Below are 17935 nucleotides of genomic sequence, written 5' to 3' on the forward strand. Positions count from 1 at the left end.
TCTACCACCCTTGAGCAATCAACCATGACTATTAGTATGGAACAGTTTGGAAGCTGTGGACCTAATTGTGAGTCATTGACAGTTTGTTGGAATACTGCAGGAGGTGCCTGTAAGACAATCCTTTGAAGCAGCAGGCCGGGCCAAAATGTTTTCCCAAGTTCTTCCATTTCTGACCAATTAACTGGGAGTATCAACATGGAGAAATTGTCACTATGGGCCTGAATATAAATTAATGTCAGTTGTCGGGAATATTATAGGGTGTACTGTTAGGGTGCATCTTTGATGCAACAGACTGGGCCAAAATGTTTCTCCAAACTTTTCCATATTTTGGACAATTAACTATGAACGTTAGCATGGAGGAGTTTGATTGCTGCGGTTCTGAATGCTAGTTATTAACAGTTTGGTTGGAATATTACAGGGCATTCCTTTAATGCAAATCTTTGATGCAGCAGACTGGACCAAAATAACTCTCTTAACTCTTACACCTCTGAGCAATTAACTGTGGACACTGGAGCCGACTCTGTGGGTGCTGTGGTTGCTTGAGCACCCCCAATATTGAGAAAATTCCTTGTATGTGTCCAGGGAGGGGTTATTTCCATTGGGCTTAGCACCCCCAATAATTTTGAAAAGTTGGCTGCTATGACTGTGGATATTAATGTGGAGGAGTGTGGATTTTGTGGATCAGAATGCAAGTTGTTAGTGGTTTGTTTGGAAGTTGCAGGGTGTGCTGATGTGGCAATGGTTTGTTGCAGCAGATAGAATCAAAATGTCTATATAAAAACATTATCACTTTTGAATGACCATCTGTGAACATTGACATAGAGAAGCTTGGCTGATATGCCTTCAATATGTCTGGAAGATGGACTGAATGAGCGTGGAATTGGAACTCTCAGCTGAGTTTGGGGGTTTTTTTTGTGAGGAGACGTGTTGGGGAAATCTGATATATACTTCATTCTGATGTGCTCTCATTATGTTAATTGTATTTAAATTCATACAGAAGGGGGGATTTGGAATGTGTCTCTGGGTATCCCTTTTTTGAGTAACTAACTATGAATATTAACATGGTGAAGGTGAACAGTTTTGAATATGATTTATTGAGTTTGTCTTAAATATCACAAAATATAACTTTAATAGGGGGAGGAAAGATGTGCTGGGATGGGAATTGAAAATCTCGGATGGGTGGTATATGGGATGATTGGATGTTTCATGGAGATAAGGGTTTTTTGTTTTTTTCTGTGTATGTGGATGCACGTGCATAGGGACGTGTTGCTGGTAATTGTTACCAGCAACATGTCCCTATGCACATGCATCCACATACACATATAACATATGCTGTTAGTAATTATTATATGCTGCACCTTGTTGTGTTCTTGTTATGTTAATGGTTAATGGTGCCTAAGTTACAAGGAGGTGGGGGCTCGGGGGCATGATCTCCACGTGGGCCTCGACCCATATTGGGCGGTCTGTGATGGGAGGGCAGGTGGGAGGGTGGTAAGGAGGCAATTTTATTTGTGCATTTTGGGAGTAAGTCGGGGAATGGAGATAATGTTTTGGGTTGGGGATGGGTTAAGTATTTTTGTTTACTTTTTTGTTGTTTCATTATGTTGGGAGGTCACAGTGTGATAGGAAGGTATGTGTGGTGAGGAGGAGGAATGAAGTCTGGTCTTTTGTTGCGGTTGCTTTGGGTTGGGGGGCTATGAGCTGGGGTGGCTCCGTGACCTGGTTAGGTGTATTAGATCTTTGGATGTACTGCCATTTTATCAGCCATGGTCCCAATTAAGTTAATTTCATGGAATGTTAATGAAGTAACCTCTCCCATTAAGAGACAAAATATCTTGCAGGCTTTAAATCGGCAGAGAGCAGATTTGGTGTTTTTACAGGAAACCCATTTATCAACTTTAGAGCATCTTAAATTTAAAAGATGGTGGGTTGGAGATTTGGTGGAGACACCAGCGATAAATCGTAAAGCGGGGTTGTTGATCTTATTCCAGAAAGGGTTGGCTATTCAAGTATTGCAAACTTGGAAGAACCCTAAGGGTAGATTCCTCATTGTCAAAATCGCTATTTGTAACAGAGAGCTGCTCTTGTGTAATGTTTATGGTCCTAATGTGTATGATCATAAATTTATCCAAACACTTACACATAGGATTTTAGGGATGTCTGATATCCCGGTCCTTATGGGAGAGGATTTTAATTTAGTACATGACCCATCCTTGGATAGATCTCCCAATTCTGCACGAGATGTTGGGAACCCGAATAGGGGTATTCCGTTGCTTCGCTCTATTTTACATCTTTTGGATATTTGGTGAACATTACACCCCATGGATAGAAACTATACACATCTGTCAAGGGCTCATGGGTCTCAGTCTCGTATTGACTACTGGCTGGTTTTGTCTTCATTTTTTTCTTCAGTGTTGGAGGCAGGGATTGGTCCCTATAGCGTTTCTGATCATGCTTTGATGTGGTGCTCATTTACTTTTGGGCCATTGGGGGATAAGGCATATCGCTGGCGTTTTCCAGTGCATTTGTATTGGGATGCTGAATTTCGGGAATATCTTCTGCATAAGTGGGATGATTATCAGAATAATAATGCCGAGCATGTACACACCCCAATACTTTTTTGGGAGGCAGCTAAGGCAGTGCTGTGAGGAGAAATCTTACCATATACTTCTTTCAAGAGGAAGGCGAGAGATCGGGAGATTTTACGGCTAGAAAGGCAACTGATTAAGGAGCGTATTCAATATGGGAAGTCTCCTTCTGTGCATCAGCGTAGCTCATTGTTGGCTTTTTAGACTTCTTTGGGTGAGTTGCTCCATGCTCGGGTGATAAAGTCGATACAATATTACAAATTTCAGCTATATTGTCAATAAATTGGGGAAGCTTTTGGCAAATTTGTTTATAAGATCTAGAGGTTCTAGTATATCTCAGATAGATCATGGAGATAGGGTATGGATGAGAAAGGATTCGGAGATTGCAGAGGTTTTCCTGAGGTATTATAAATGTTTGTGCACTAGCCCGGCAGGGGAGGATTTGGAAGAAGAATCATTTCTAAATAGCTTGAATCTACCACAGTTTTTGGAAGAAGATAAGGATAAACCTGATGTGCCTATAACTGAAGAGGAGGTATCTTTGGCTATTCAGCAAAGTACCTTATGTAAGGCACCAGGCCCTGATGGTTTTAGAGTTGAATTTTACAAACTTCTATCATCGTCCATTGTCCCCATGTTACAATTTCTGTTTGCGCAGTTTATTACGGATGGGTGTATGCTCAGCTCTCTACAATTAGCCCAGATTATGTTGTCGCTGAAGCCGGGGAAGGATCCTACACAGCCTTCTTCGTATAGGCCTATTTCACTGTTGAATGTAGAAGCTAAGTTGTTTGCTAAGATTTTGGCGAATAGATTGGCTCGGGTGTTACCTTCTGTGATAGCCGACCCACAAGTTGGCTTTGTCCGAGGACGTACAATTATGAGGAAAGGCCTTCCTGCAACCGTCGGCATACTGAATGGACTAGTCTACAATTTGACAAGTGGTTCTGACGCAGCTTTGGCAAAACGGGGGCCAACGTTGACCACAGTCAAGAAGAAGAGACAGGAAAACAGCTTGCTTCAATCCTCCAAGCTAAGTACCTTTTGATATTGTTGCCACTTGAACTTTTTTTGAGGCCATATACATTAATAAATTAAAACCAGGAGGTTTTTTGCCTATGATGAAGAAGTCCTAGCTCTCTTTACACAGTTGTTGACCAAAGAGGACTTTCTCGAGGCTTTTTCCTCCTGATTCTTCATATGCTTACATTAGACGGAGTTTTCCTAAGTTTATATTATATGAGAAATATTTTTTTAGCATGCATACATTTTGGAGTTACCTCAGAACTCCTGAGCATATCCCACTGTACTCCATTTCTAGCTGTGTTAGGCACATGTTAACACCTAACACAGCTTAGTAAAAGGTTCCTTGTATGCCTAATGCACTTTAGTAAAAGGTCCCCTTAGGTCCTTAATTTAGGAAGGGTAAAGGGTCCTTTCACTAAAAGACATTAGAATCTGTGTTTAGTGCATCTTAACGTGGGACTTCCCCTATGTGCTAAGACCAGATTCAACACCACACTTTTTAAAAACATTTCTTTTTAATTTTTTTTTTTGGCAGGACATGTGCTATGTTGCACTTAGTATGTGGTATCTGGAAAAAGTGAACGCAGGAGTAATTACTGCCTCCTATTTATCTATTTCGCATTATTAAGGTAGCATGCAATATTCAGAACACACTAGCTGAATAACACTTCCATGACCATTCCTCAACCATGACACACCCTCCCAAAAATAGTTTTAAAAAATAACATGCAGTTAGGCGAAAAAGAAGAAATTAACGCAAAATGTGTTAAGGCATTTTGCAGTAAGAGTTTTCTCACGCATTAAACTCGCATTAGGGCTTAACGCCCTTTAGTAAAAGGGCCCCTTAGTTTTTGGGGGTTTTTTTTAATATCTGTGTCAGCTTTTTCATTTTGTTCCTTATATGCCATCTCAGTAATTTTTTCCCAGGAAAGGTGGAAAGGGTTGTGGGAGAAGTAATCATTGATTATACTTTTGGGGAGACTGAGGTCAAGGCGTCATCAAACAAAGTATGTTTTCATGGTAATCATAGATTGTACACAATGCAAGTCAGTCTTTGCAGTCGCTGCATTTGTGAAAAAAAAGTTTGAAAGGCGAAGTGTCTGAAAACAGAGCTTGCCAGACAGTGTTTTTAAGCCAAGCCTGCAGGCTAAACAAACTGGAATGACTGATACATAATCTATTAATAAGGTCTCTGTTCTTGTAAAAAAAAAAAAAAAAAAACTAGTAACATTATTGCCTTTCAATATATTTTGTTTTTTGAAAGAATGACTTCAGCCTTTACCCATTAGTTTCCAAACATCTGAGCACATCTGGGTACGTTATCTATGTAAACATGGGCCATTGCCAGCTGCATCTTAGAATCATTGTACGGAGGTATTTTGTCAGGTGGCTTGGCAGGTTGAGACATGCTTACAGCAGATTACTGCCAACACTAGGCAGGCTGAATTCAGAAAGGATTGTGTTAAGAGGCATTACAGTCCTTCTTATTTCACAAGGACACTTTCTCATCCATGTGTCCATAAAGTCACAACTATCACCTGGGAGCATCATCTTTCATATAAATTTAAAATTGTGATATTAGATCCCATACTTTTTTTTTTTTTATAACAGATCATTTTATCTTTTTGTAATTCTCTTATTTGGAATTTTGTAATAAGCCCAGCATAGACCATTATGGATTGCTTGAACTTTCTTAGGGGGTGAGAATGGTTTTGTTTATTACGATTATTATTTATATATTTTTTTACATTTTCATATCTCTGGGGTAATTTTACTAGCCCCTTTTATGCATAAAAATAGATGCCTAAAAAAGCTGCATATAAACCTATGCTGCATATATGAAATATGTTAAACTAATACTCTAGAGTCATGAATGCTCTTAACTGTTTTCTAGCTCTGAAATGATACCATGTTTTGTGTAATCAGCTGTCTCAGGGATTTCTCCTTATGTAGTAGCAAGATAGATTTACCACCAGCATACAGTATATATTTAATACATTGCTGTGCAACTATGTACATTAATGACCATTGTTTGACTTGAATTAAAACTGGTAAAACTAGATTAAATGTGGAGTGAGAAACTGATGGAGTGGAGTGTAAGGGACTTAAATACAGGTCATTATTTGCATCCAGCTTCTCCTACATCTCTGCGCAATCTTGGAATGCACTTCCGAATGCCTTGAAAACAACTCATGATTTGACAGCCTTCTGGAGGTCATTGAAAACTAAATTATTTAACGAGACTTACAATAAGAATCCTTCATAAAAGATTCTCTTATCACATCTGCATTAGAACTAATTCAACATTGAACTCCTTAATTTGGTTACTTTAATCATACTGTTATAATTTACGCTATACTTTATCCTACATTGTGCATATCTGATATGTATTAATTATTTCTTTACTCCCAATTTTCTTGATATCTTATGTACCTTAATTGTAACAATACTCTGTTATTCTCTTACCGCTAATGACGGTTGTCATTGCGGCATAATGTAAGCCACATTGAGCCTGCAAAGAGGTGGGAAAATGTGGGATATAAATGCAGCAAATAAATAAATAAATAAATAAGCCGTCTAATTATTGAAGTGTTCTCCTGATGTTTCATAATTTAGCACATAGTAAAGCTAGTATAAGGAGCTTTGCTTTTGAGTATATCTGTTTTACCTCCTGTTGGATTTAAGATCAGTTTGTGAATATGAGGCCTTTATGAAATAGGCATATTTTTAGACATTTTTATAGGTGTCCTGTTAATTTTATAACATCTATATGCATAGATGTTCCCAGGGACTGAGTTGCAAGAGATGCAGTTAAATTTACTTTAGAGCAGTGCTTCTAAACCAGTATTCCTGCTAAGCTGTGTGTGTGTGTGTGCATGCACAAGGGTCCGAAATGGAGTGCACGCATCTAGCGAGTTTGTGCACAAAATGTTTGCTGGCTTTCTTTATTATGAACATAGGCTATACCACACACATCAAGTCGAGACTGAAAACTTGCACACATGGGCCAGCAAAAATAGAGAGAACAATGTTCTCAACCCAGTCCTCAGGGCACAGCCTGCCAGTCGGGTTTTCAGGATGCCCACAATGACTGTACATGAGAGAGATTTGCATGTACTGCCTCATCGGTATGCATATCTATCTCAAGCATAGTCGTTATGGATATCCTGAAAACCTGACTGGATTGGTGTACCCTAAGGGCTGTGTTGAGAAGCACTGCCTTAGAGGATGCATAACTTTTTACAGGTGTTTTCAGAGAGGCTGTTTCATAAAAACACACAATTGTATGTGTTGCTGTTATCCTATATAATAATTCTCACCTCCAACATTCTAATGTGCCTGGGACCGTGCCTCCCTCAGAGGTGGTCTGCTAGGCAGGCACACGTCAGTGACAGCTGATTCCAAAGCAAGGGGAGGAGTAGGGAAACACTACTCTTCCACCTGCATGGGAATCAGCTGTCAGTGCACCGCTCCCTGCCACTTCGGAGCAAGTGGCAGGGAGCGAGACAACACAGAACCCCCCCCCTCGCTGCATCATCAACCCGCCCCCCCCCCCCACCCGACGAGCATCAACACCCCGTGTCCCCTCAAGCACCTCCCACCGAGTTCCACACTCCGCCCTCCCTCCAATTTCAACAACCCCCTCGCATTACGGCCCCCTGTACCCCCCCTTCCACAACCCTATCGACCCCCCCTTCCCGCCAAAAACCATCCCCCGCCGCCATCCACTACCTCTGCTGACAGGGGACCCCAACCCCCGTCAGCCGAAGTCCTGTGCTGCACTTTGCAGTGTTCCTTCTTCAATGATCTGTTCAAGTTCCTCTGCGTGCGTCTGATGTCAGACGCACGCAGAGGAACTTCAACAGAAGATCACTGAGGAAGCAACGCCGCGAAGACCAGCACAGAAGATCACTGAGGAAGCAACGCCGCGAAGGCCAGCACAGGACTTCGGCTGACGGGGGTTGGGGTCCCCCGTCAGCACAGGTACTCCACGGTGGCAGGGGACGGTTTTCGTCGAGAAGGGGGGGTCGACAGGGTCGCGGAAGGGGGGGTACAGGGGTCCGTAACGCGGTGCGGGGGGGTGGCCTGCTAGCGCCCATTTCCTTCCCTTCAGAAATGGGCATTTTTTCCTAGTAACCCACATGCCAATGAGCTTTCACAGCTCATGTTCCAATAATAAACAGTTCAAAATGCTGCCTTCAATTAGGTTTCTCAGTATATGACCCTTGTTCACCACAGAATGGTCATCATTCACCAGTTAAGAACTGATCTCATTCGCATCTGTCTTTCTGGTTCATCTTATTATATGAATGAGACTTTATAAGTTACCCCAAAACAGAATGTTCAGCCACATATTTTACATTAACAGTAAATAAGCGCCTGTTTTACATTTCATCCTTTGTGCTTTTTCCTTACTGCTAACCTTCATAAACAGAATCGCACAGCCGTCTGTCTTAATGATCATGGGTTGCACCAGTTGTGTGGGATTTTTTTTTTTTTTAAAGATCTGCATTTAAGCACTGTTTTGTTGCTGTTTTATCGAGTTTGACTAAGGATGCATGTAGCTGACAAGCATTCTCAGCATGGAAAGCTCATAAGCCCTAGATTGATGCTGGAAGTAGGAGCTTTGTGCTTGTGTGTTGCATTTGTGATTTTGTGAGTTTAATCAGATTCACTGCCTCAAGTGCCTTTCTTTAACACCATTTTTTAAGGTCCAAAGTGCACTGCTGAGAGAGATGAAATATAGCCTTGCATTTTAACCCTGACTTTGGGATATGATTATGAAGCCATTTATTGCCTGGTTTTCACTCTCTCCCCCCTACCCCCTTCTTTGGGGGGGAGGGGGAGATCATCTCCCGAAGGATGAACCTCATTGTGGAACTAAACTCTTTTGATTCCATAGGGATTCATAGGTTGGGAATATGAAACTTCAGATGAGAGAGGAAGCAGTTGGAACACCTTAATTATTATATTTTAGGTAGCGCTGGTGATTTATGCACCACTGATTTGATAAGTTTAAATCCATGAAACAATGAATGTTATTGGATGGAAATGTATACTTATGTGGCGCATGCATACTAAATTTGTCTTTTTCTCCTTCTTTCTGTAGAACCTAGAGAATGTGTTTGTGGAATTCAGCCACGAGGAGCTGTTAGAGTTCTATAACAAGGTCTGTATCTTTTTATACCCTGGCATGGAAACTGCCAATATATCTTAGAAACTACTTTTTTGCACTGTTTGTTTGCTCCCAGTTTCTCACATTATTCTTTCCCTTTGTTGCTGGGGCTCTGTCAAAAGGGCGTTGCAAGTACCTATCAGTAGAAAGCATTGCCTTGTGGAATACAAAAAAGAGTCCTTTGAATGAATTTACTAGACACCACCTCGTCTTTAAAGCTTTGAACAAAATTAGCAACTAGGTTTTCTACTGGGATAGATACCTTGGACACAGTTGTTTTCCTATAAGTTTACATTGGTGGAGGAGTGGCCTAGTGGTTAGGGTGGTGGACTTTGGTCCTGGGGAACTGAGGAACTGAGGTCGATTCCCACTTCAGGCACAGGCAGCTCCTTGTGACTCTGGGCAAGTCACTTAACCCTCCATTGTACCATGTAAGCCGCATTGAGCCTGCCATGAGTGGGAAAGTGCGGGGTACAAATGTAACAAAAATAAAAATTGTATAAGGAAATGGTGCATGAGCACAAATCTTCAGCCCTGGAATTTGAGCTTCTGAATCAGTTTTGCCTTCTGTGTAAACACTGATCTGATAATGCATTCGGTTCAGTTCTTTAACATTCTGAATTTGACTATTGCCAGCAAAGAGATGGAACAGTGCTGATAACATGTTCTATAGGGTACGCCGGGTTCCTGCACCAGTACAGCACTAGGAGCTTAGGTTCTGCCAAAGAAGTGCTGGTGTTGCCTGGGGTAGGAAGAGAGGTAGTAGAGAGTTCTCAGCACAGCTCTGTTGGTGACATTTGGGTCATAATTGACAGAACCCTAGGTGGTCCCCAGGGGAAGATCTTAGAAAACATAGATTTCTTACGAAATCTTTGTAATGCTAAATTTTTCCTCCTCCCCAACTCAAAGAATTAAGGGTATATATGTATCTGGGCTTAGTGCGTTATAATGCAAACCTTACTGTGCGCTAAGCCCAGATTTAACATGGCACCCTTTTTTAGAGCTTTTTTTTTTAATTTGCTTGTGGTGTGCTAATGTACCCATTAGTACTCGGTACCTGCAGAAATTTAAAGTGGGAGTACTTAGTGCCTCCTATTTTTACAGTGCTAAGTGCTCCTGCATTTACTCTGTTATCTGGTTAGCATGTGCTAACCATAATGCACTAGCTGATTAATGCTGCCACCCCCCATACTCACCCACGCCAAACACTCTCAGAGAAGAACAAAATTCTTTTTCAAATGTTATGTATGAGAAAGCAACAAGGCAAATGGTTCACCAAATCTAACATGGAGCCTAAAAACAAGAGGCAGATGTTATAAGAAGGCAAACAGTCTTTATTAAAATCCAAAAGCTCCCAGAGATTTAAACATCTGTGCCCGACATGGTCATGTTTCGCCTGAAAATGGCTGCATCAGGGGCAATGTTACTAGCTGATGGGAAATTACAAATGTCACCACTTCTGGTCCAACAGAGAAAAACATGAAAAGCACTACTCCTTCCTCTGGGTACATTTGTACAATTGATAAAACGTAGCTGTTTTCAGGTGAAACTTGGCCATGTCAGGCACAAATCTTTAAATCTCTGGGAGCTTTTGGATTTTAATAAAGACTGTTTGCCTTCTTATAATATAATGAGGGGCATAATCGAACGCGAGCGCCTATCTTCATGGGCGTCTATGTCCGAAAACGGGTACGTGAAGAGGCAGGACAGACCGTATTTTCGAAAAAACGGACGTTTTTCAGCTGGGCGTTTGTTTTTTTTAGCGATAATGGAAACTAAAAACGCCCAGCTCAAAAACGTCCTAATCCAAGCCATTTGGTCGTGGGAGGGGCCACGATTCGTAGTACACTCGCCCCCCTGACATGCCAGGACACAAACTGGGCACCCTAGAGGTCAGTGCGGTGGACTTCAGACAACGCTCCCACATGCATAGCTCCCTTACCACAGGTGCTGAGCACCCAACCCCCCTCCCCCAAAACCCACTACCCACAAATGTACAACACTACCATAGCTCTTAGGGGTGAAGGGGGCACCTACATGTGGGTACAGTGGGTTTTGCAGGCCTCCCATTTACCAGCACAAGTGTTACAGGTAGGGGGGGATGGGCCTGGGTCCGCCTGGCTGAAGTGCACTGCGGTACCCACTAAAAGTGCTCCAGGGACCTGCATACACGCAGGCCTCTAGGACTGGTTGCTGCTATATAACATTGGCACACCAGTTGACACCTGAAGACTAATCTCTCCGAAAACGTCCTTTATTTGGAATAAGTACGCTTACTCATAGTTAACTGCAGATCAGAGGTTGTGCCCCACTGGCAACGAGTCTCCCTGGTACTGAGATGAGCAGTAGGTCAGAGCTGGCAGAATGCTGTTCAATGCCCTCTTTCATCCACATTCAAGGTAAGAACTAAGTTCTGTAACGTGGCTAACACGTGAAAGGGATCTAAAACTGGCTTACAAAAATGGCCACTACCTCATGGACTATCGGAAACAAAACAGGGCACACTCTGACCCAGTAAGCAGGGGGGAAAAGCACCATGGGAGTAGAGCCTACCAACTACCAACATCGTGAGCATTTGCCACAAGCTAGTGGAATCACGGAGCCCAATACCCTACACCCACCACAATGCATTGCTGATGTGACTCTGCAGTGCGCATAACAGAAAAGGTGTCACACTCACCCGAAAGCCACATCAGAACCAGGGAAAGGCTGTCACAGGATAGAACACAATCTGCTGTCATGGAGGTGTGTACGGCATTTGAGGCTGGCATACAGGCTGGGAAAAAAAGTTTGTAAAGTGGGGTTTTTTTGGTGGGAGGGGGTTAGTGACCACTGGGGGAGTCCGGGGAGGTCATCCCCGATTCCCTCCAGTGGTCATCTGGTCAGTTGGGGCACTTTTTTGGGATCTGTTCGTTAAAAAAAAGGGTCCAAAAAAAGTGACCCAAAATCGCGGTAAAAACGCCTTTTTATTTCGATTATCAGCTAAAGACGCCCATCTCTCCTCGGCCGATAACCACGCCCCAGTTCTGCCTTCACCATGCCTCCAACACGCCCCCATCAACTTTACCCGTTTCCGCGACAGATAGCAGTTGGAAACGCCCAAAATCGGCTTTTGATTATACCGATTTGGGCGCCCACGGGAGAAAGATGCCCATCTCCCGATTTGGGTCACAATATAGGCGTTTTTCTCTTTCGATTATAAGCTGGAATGCCTGCCTCTTGCTCTTATCCTCCAAACTTTGTATGCCAAGGCAAAATGTGAAAAATTCTTAAAATTAAATAATGCTTGTTATAGTGCACAGAAACAGGGAAAATATTGCAAAATGCTGTAATGCATTTGTGCAGTAGCTTGTTTTCATACGCTCACCGTGCATTAAGGGCTTACCACACTTTAGTAGAAGAGTCCCTATATTACAAAAAATAAAAGTGCAGTGAATGTGACCTTATGCTACCGAGGTTAGTGTAGCCCTGATTAGTGAGCAAGAGGGTAGGTTAACCTTTGCACTCATGACTTTTAATCCCCATGTGATCTAACCTATGTTTTCTTTTGCCACCTACTGTTAGACTCTTCCTCTCTCAACCCCCTGCTCATACTTCCCCTATCTAAGGTAGGTTAATTGATAATAGCCTTCTGGCACTTCCAAGTTGAGAGCTGCATCATTTACACCTCTCTCTTTCTTTCTCTCCCTCTCCCTCTGGCAGCATCTGTCAACTTCATCCTGTGACAACTGGCATGAGTAGGGATGCAAATACATTTTCTTATCCACACCTCTGTCATGCTTTAACACTTAAGTAACATACTTCAAACTAGAGGAAAACTCTGCTACAGCAGATTCATCATTCTTTGTTGACCCCCCACACGATCCCATTGCTGGCACTGACTTTAGCAGAAATAACTGCTGTGCCAGTCTTTGGCACTGGAAACAATGACACTAGACGCCTCAACACATGACAGTTTAAGAAAAGAGAATCAACAGGCAAAACTTAAAGTGAGAAATCTGTCTTCCGAAGCAAAAAGTATAGCAGGAATCCTTCTAGCTGCTTCTTCCTTACAAAGTAAAAATATGACAGTTGGCAATCTGCCATCCCTAGATCTGTTGCTAGGTCTCGAAAGTGGTTAGTGGAGGAAATAAGAGAAAAGGGTCTTAGCTCCTTTTCTAGAGTCAATAAGATGTCCGTCAAACACTGCACTTGATAATAGGAATTTGTGAACTCTCCCAACACAGTACTGATCAAATGTTCATCCTCTTCTAGTCCAAATAAACACTGCTATTGTCTCTGTTATCTTGTTAGTATGCATTGTAAATTTGCAGCAAAACCAGCTGCTCTCCTAAATATATTAAACTCAGAATTCTTAAAACCAGCAATGAATTTTAATAGTGTCGTATACAAATGTTCCTTGGAATGGGATTTTTTTTATTACAGTATTATCCCAATAGGTTTAATATGCATAGATGCAGACACTGTTGCTTTTCATACATTTGTGTGCATCTAAATAATCTTTTTTTTTATTCTTTTCTTTTTCAAAATAGCTAGAGACTATCCAAGCACAGCTGGATTCCCTTACATGATGTTTTGAAGACTGGCTTCTCCATCGCACTCCTGCCATCTCATTATTTTGTATTGAAAATAGATTGCCAAGTGCAGTGTTTGCTGAAGGATTCAGTAAGCTGCTTCCTGTAAAATTATATGGTTTATCTCTTCTTAGACTAGTAACATTAGCCAAGGGAGAGCACTGCATGGAGGGCTGAGGTTCTAATTGTCTATTTGATGGTCTGTGCAGATAACATTAGTTAGGAACCCTTCTGCTTGAAAACAGGTGAATACCTACTCTTGCTTTATGGAGTTTTGTTGTTATTTCCTGCATTGTACATTTTATTTCTGTAAGGTGAAGATTTATGATCCAGTAAAGGACCAAAGAGGAAATCTATGGCCCAGACTTCAGCAGAATATGAAGTCAAGGAACTGAAAAACTACAGTGCATTATGTCATAAACTGTCATCCTTGTTGTTTTTAACTCTGGCTATTGTTTATTATGCAGCAAATGTTAAAAATAGAATGAGAAAAAAAAATAAACAGCAATGTTTCAGCATTTAAGGTGTGTTCCTAAATTTCATTTTTCTTCTACAAAAGCTTGTGGATGTTGATTTGTGGCTATCCACACTTAGAAGCCATTTTTATGTGATATGATACCTTTTAGAGATGTGCATGTGTTCTTTTTTCTTAGGAGAGAACAATATTTTTTTGAGGACCTGCTGGTTGGAATACCACAGTTAGAATCTCCCGCCTGTGAAAGAGCAGTCATCACACCAGGCCTTAGGTTCTCAGAGGCATTTGTTTACTTCCAGATAAAAGCCAAGTTCGGACAAACTCCAACCAAAAATGATAGCTTTTGTACATCTAAGCAGAATCAAGTGATAAGCTCAATTATCCAGCCAATTAAATAAAACAGGATTATTACCAAACATAGGGCCCTGTTTACTAAGGTGCGTTAGAGTTTTTAGCACACGCACTAACCATGCAGGGGCCTATAGGGATATTGTAGGCACGTACATGGTTAATGTGCATACATGGTTAACTAGTGCGTTAAAAACGTTAACGTAACTATAGCGCTGCTTAGTAAACAGGGCCCATAATCCCCGAGGCCAATTCTGACTCTAGATAGATCTAAGACCCTTTGTTTGGTACTGAGTAATTCCATTCCTTCCCAAAATAAACGGTTAATCCAAAAGGTATATTATCTGAATATCCATACTGCACTCAAGGGTCCCAGATGAGTACCACAGCTGACTTATTTGTATCTCTGGATTAGGTTGGGCAATAACTTGAAGATCCTATTGCTGATATGCTACAGACCAGATGGGCTTACCCTGGCAACAAGTACAAATCCAAATATAGTAGAATTGAATAAGAGACAGATTAGATTGATTAATCTGTATTCCCTCCTGAACCAAGCTTCTGCAGCTCCTCACCGTCTCCATCTAGCTTTTCACACGTTCTCCAGCCTAGAAGTAGCTCATGATTCTTCTTGTACCGTGGTTGGCACACATCAAAAATGTATACATCGACAGGAGTGAAAGGAACTAGGGCAACACCATCTCTCAATCAAGCCTGGATTTAGATAGAAATATAGTAAAAGACTACGGAGATCTTAAGCGTACAATGGGGTTATGTTCATTTGTGAATCTGTAAATAAAGTAAGATGCTTAAGGGAAAAGTATGTGTATGTTTTTTGTGAGATCCAAGCAAATAAGCTAACCTTTTGAAAGCAGTTTACCGTATTTTAGTGTTCTCCATACAGAATTTGCCCTGGGAGCTCATTGAAAATACTTTGTAGTGCTATGTTTTTTCAGTTATATATGTGATGTGTATTATTGAACAGTGGTCTACACTGAAAATGTCTCACGCCAAAGGCGCAGGTAATTCCATTCTGATGCCTGCAGTCATGGGCACTGTTGTTGTTACAGTAGACAATGGAATTATTTTTAAAATTTAAGGGGGTCAATATTCAAAGCCAGTTAACTTACCTGGTTAACAGGTACTGAGTGGGCCCAGAGGGATATTACCTGAATAGTGCCACTGAATATCTCCTCTAACCACTGAAGCCAAAACTGGCTATTGTGTAGGTATTCTGGTGGAAGAGTCCCCACTTAGGGCTCCATTTACCAAGCTACAGTAAAAAAGGGCCCTGCGATAGTGATGGGGGCCGTTTTTGCCACGCACCAGGGCAGCGGGTAGAAAACCCTTTAAAAAAAAAAAAGACATGGCCATTATTGTTACCACATGGCCATGCTGGGGGGGGGGGGGGGGTAGCGCTACCATCTATTGAGGTGGTGGTAAGGGCTCCTGCGGCAACCCAGCAGTAACTGGGCAGCGCACGGCACTGCCTGATTACCGCCAGGTTAGCGTCGTTCTAGAAATTATGGAGGCATTTTTCGTAGTACCAGAAATGGTGCACGCTCAAGGCGAAACTACCACCGGCAGCCACTTTGGGACGGCAGAAGTTTTGGGTTGCCACATGGCAACCCTTTAGTAAAAGGGCCCCTTAACCAGGTAAGTTATAGTATTCAGACCTTAACCTGTTAAGTTAACCAGACTACATAAATAGCAGAATCTTTATCCAGTTTAATTTAACCGGTTAAGAGCTCCACATTGGCATTCTGGTGAAGTGCTGGCTATCTGCATATACCTGGATATTTAATACTGGTACCTCGACAAGGCCTAGCATTGACTATCCGGGCATAATTTCAACGGTGTCAGTCAGCATTTAAAAAGCCACTGACTGCTGCTGTCTGAATATTACCCCCTAATATTTTCATTTGCATAATATTCTAACTTTCCTTTCCAAAGTGTTGTTGCACCAGCAAAATGTGGTAGTATTTAAGAGCTGCTATCATGGGCCAGATAAAATGTCTAGCCAGTCAGCAACAAGTATATAAGAATAGGGCATAAGAAGAGTCAAGGCCGGTCTTAGCAATTGCAGGGCCCTGTGCAGGCCAGTTTGGTGGGCCCTCTTGTCCCACCTAGCCCCGCCCCCCACTTTGCTCCACCCCTTGACAAAATGTTTTAAACATAAACTTTTTTTTATTTCAAATAAAGACAAATCAATCAAAACTTTACAGAAAAACTAATTCAAATATGTAAAATGCTATCATAGGAAACCTTTGGGTTTAAAAAGCAAAATCATGTGCATGTAAGGACTGGATAAATGAATTAAAACAAATCCCCTTAATATGTAATACTTGGTAGCAACAATGAAACAATGATTGAATGTTCACATAGCAAGCAGCTTGAGCCAACAGATTTATTTTCCACTAAACATAATTAACTTTGTATGAACTTGGCTGCTAATAGTATGCTGAACTGGACAATGTTGGCACATTTAGACTGACTCTGGACAGTTGTGCATGAAGGAAACCCTTCCCTCATTAATCAATACCTTCTCTGTGAAATAGTAATAATAATAATAAAAAAAGACAAGTGCATTTTTATAATATACCACTGCATTCCATAAAGCAAAAGGAGCAAGTTCCCACATTCCATCTTTTTTTCTTTCTATGTAAGCACAGGGAAAAAAAGATTTTAAATGCACCCAGGTTTCAATCTAATTCATGTTTAATATAGGATAAAATGCCATAAATAAGTAAATAAATAGATAGAAACTCTGAATGTTGAGCACCTAATTCTCATAACATGATGTCTGTTTAGTGGCCCTTTACCAGGAGAAAAAAAATCTCTGCATGTTGTAACCAGGCGCCTCTCTTGTGCAGCCAGGGATAGAACAATCTCCTCCAGCCACAGGCTCCCGGTACAGTGAAGAAACAGATGTCCACCAGTAACTTCAATCTTAAGAACTTTTATTCCGTGCAGGTTTCTAGTACACAGTTCCAACAGCAGCATAGCACATACCAGGATTCAATACAGGTTTACAGGCTTCAGTCTGGGCTCTTTATCCAGGGCACAATAAACAGTAATTCAATTCCCCAGACAAACAGTTCTTTCAGTTCATCATCACAGTTCAGTCACCCAGTAGCAGTTTCTACCTTCTATTCTCTTTACCTTCAGGAGAGTTAATATTTTAGGGACTCCTACTACCCAAGGGTTTTCCCCTGCATCAGCTTCACAGTGAATTCAATACTTTTGGGACTTCCTCTCACCCAAGGAATCTCAGCCTGCTTCAGTACTTTAGGGACCTCCTTGCCCAAGGGTTTTCAGCCTGTAACTACCAGTACTTTAGGGACCTCCTTGCCCAAGGGTTTTCAGCCTGCAACTGCTTCTCTCCTTCTCTCTCCTGAACTGAACTAATGAGACTCCTTCCCACCTGCCTAATCAATCCCTGGCTTCTGCCTTCACCACCAATCATTCTCCACTCATTAGCTTCTCTACACACCCATACCAGCTGAGTTGAGCATTAGCCTAATGAGGATCTCCTGCACACAGGGTTTCCTAGCTTTCTTTCCCCCTAGTGGCAGCCAATCTACACCTCCTGTTAGCTTACACCCATGTCCTCCCTTATTGCAGCTAGGAGTCCAGTCCGGGTTTTCCATCTCACCCCCTGGCTCCTTGCCTGCAGTGCCTTCTGGGACTTGTAATTCAGACTGAAACTGCCTTAATCCAACTATCCTGGATGTGACTTTATCACATA

At 41.8% G+C, this 17935-nt stretch overlaps 1 protein-coding gene across 1 annotated transcript in view; it reads left to right on the top strand.

Moving 5' to 3' along the window:
- Positions 1–13884, top strand: part of COMMD10 (COMM domain containing 10) — a 340599-nt gene extending 326715 nt beyond the window's left edge. Inside the window, exons 6-7 of the mRNA XM_030193512.1 lie at positions 8725–8784; positions 13323–13884. Coding sequence (XP_030049372.1) covers positions 8725–8784; positions 13323–13361 — 99 coding nt within the window. The 3' untranslated portion in view covers positions 13362–13884. The remainder of the gene's footprint in view (positions 1–8724; positions 8785–13322) is intronic.
- Positions 13885–17935: the final 4051 nt, after the last annotated feature.

The sequence above is a fragment of the Microcaecilia unicolor genome, chromosome 2, assembly GCF_901765095.1.
Source record: "Microcaecilia unicolor chromosome 2, aMicUni1.1, whole genome shotgun sequence".
NCBI lineage: Eukaryota > Metazoa > Chordata > Amphibia > Gymnophiona > Siphonopidae > Microcaecilia > Microcaecilia unicolor.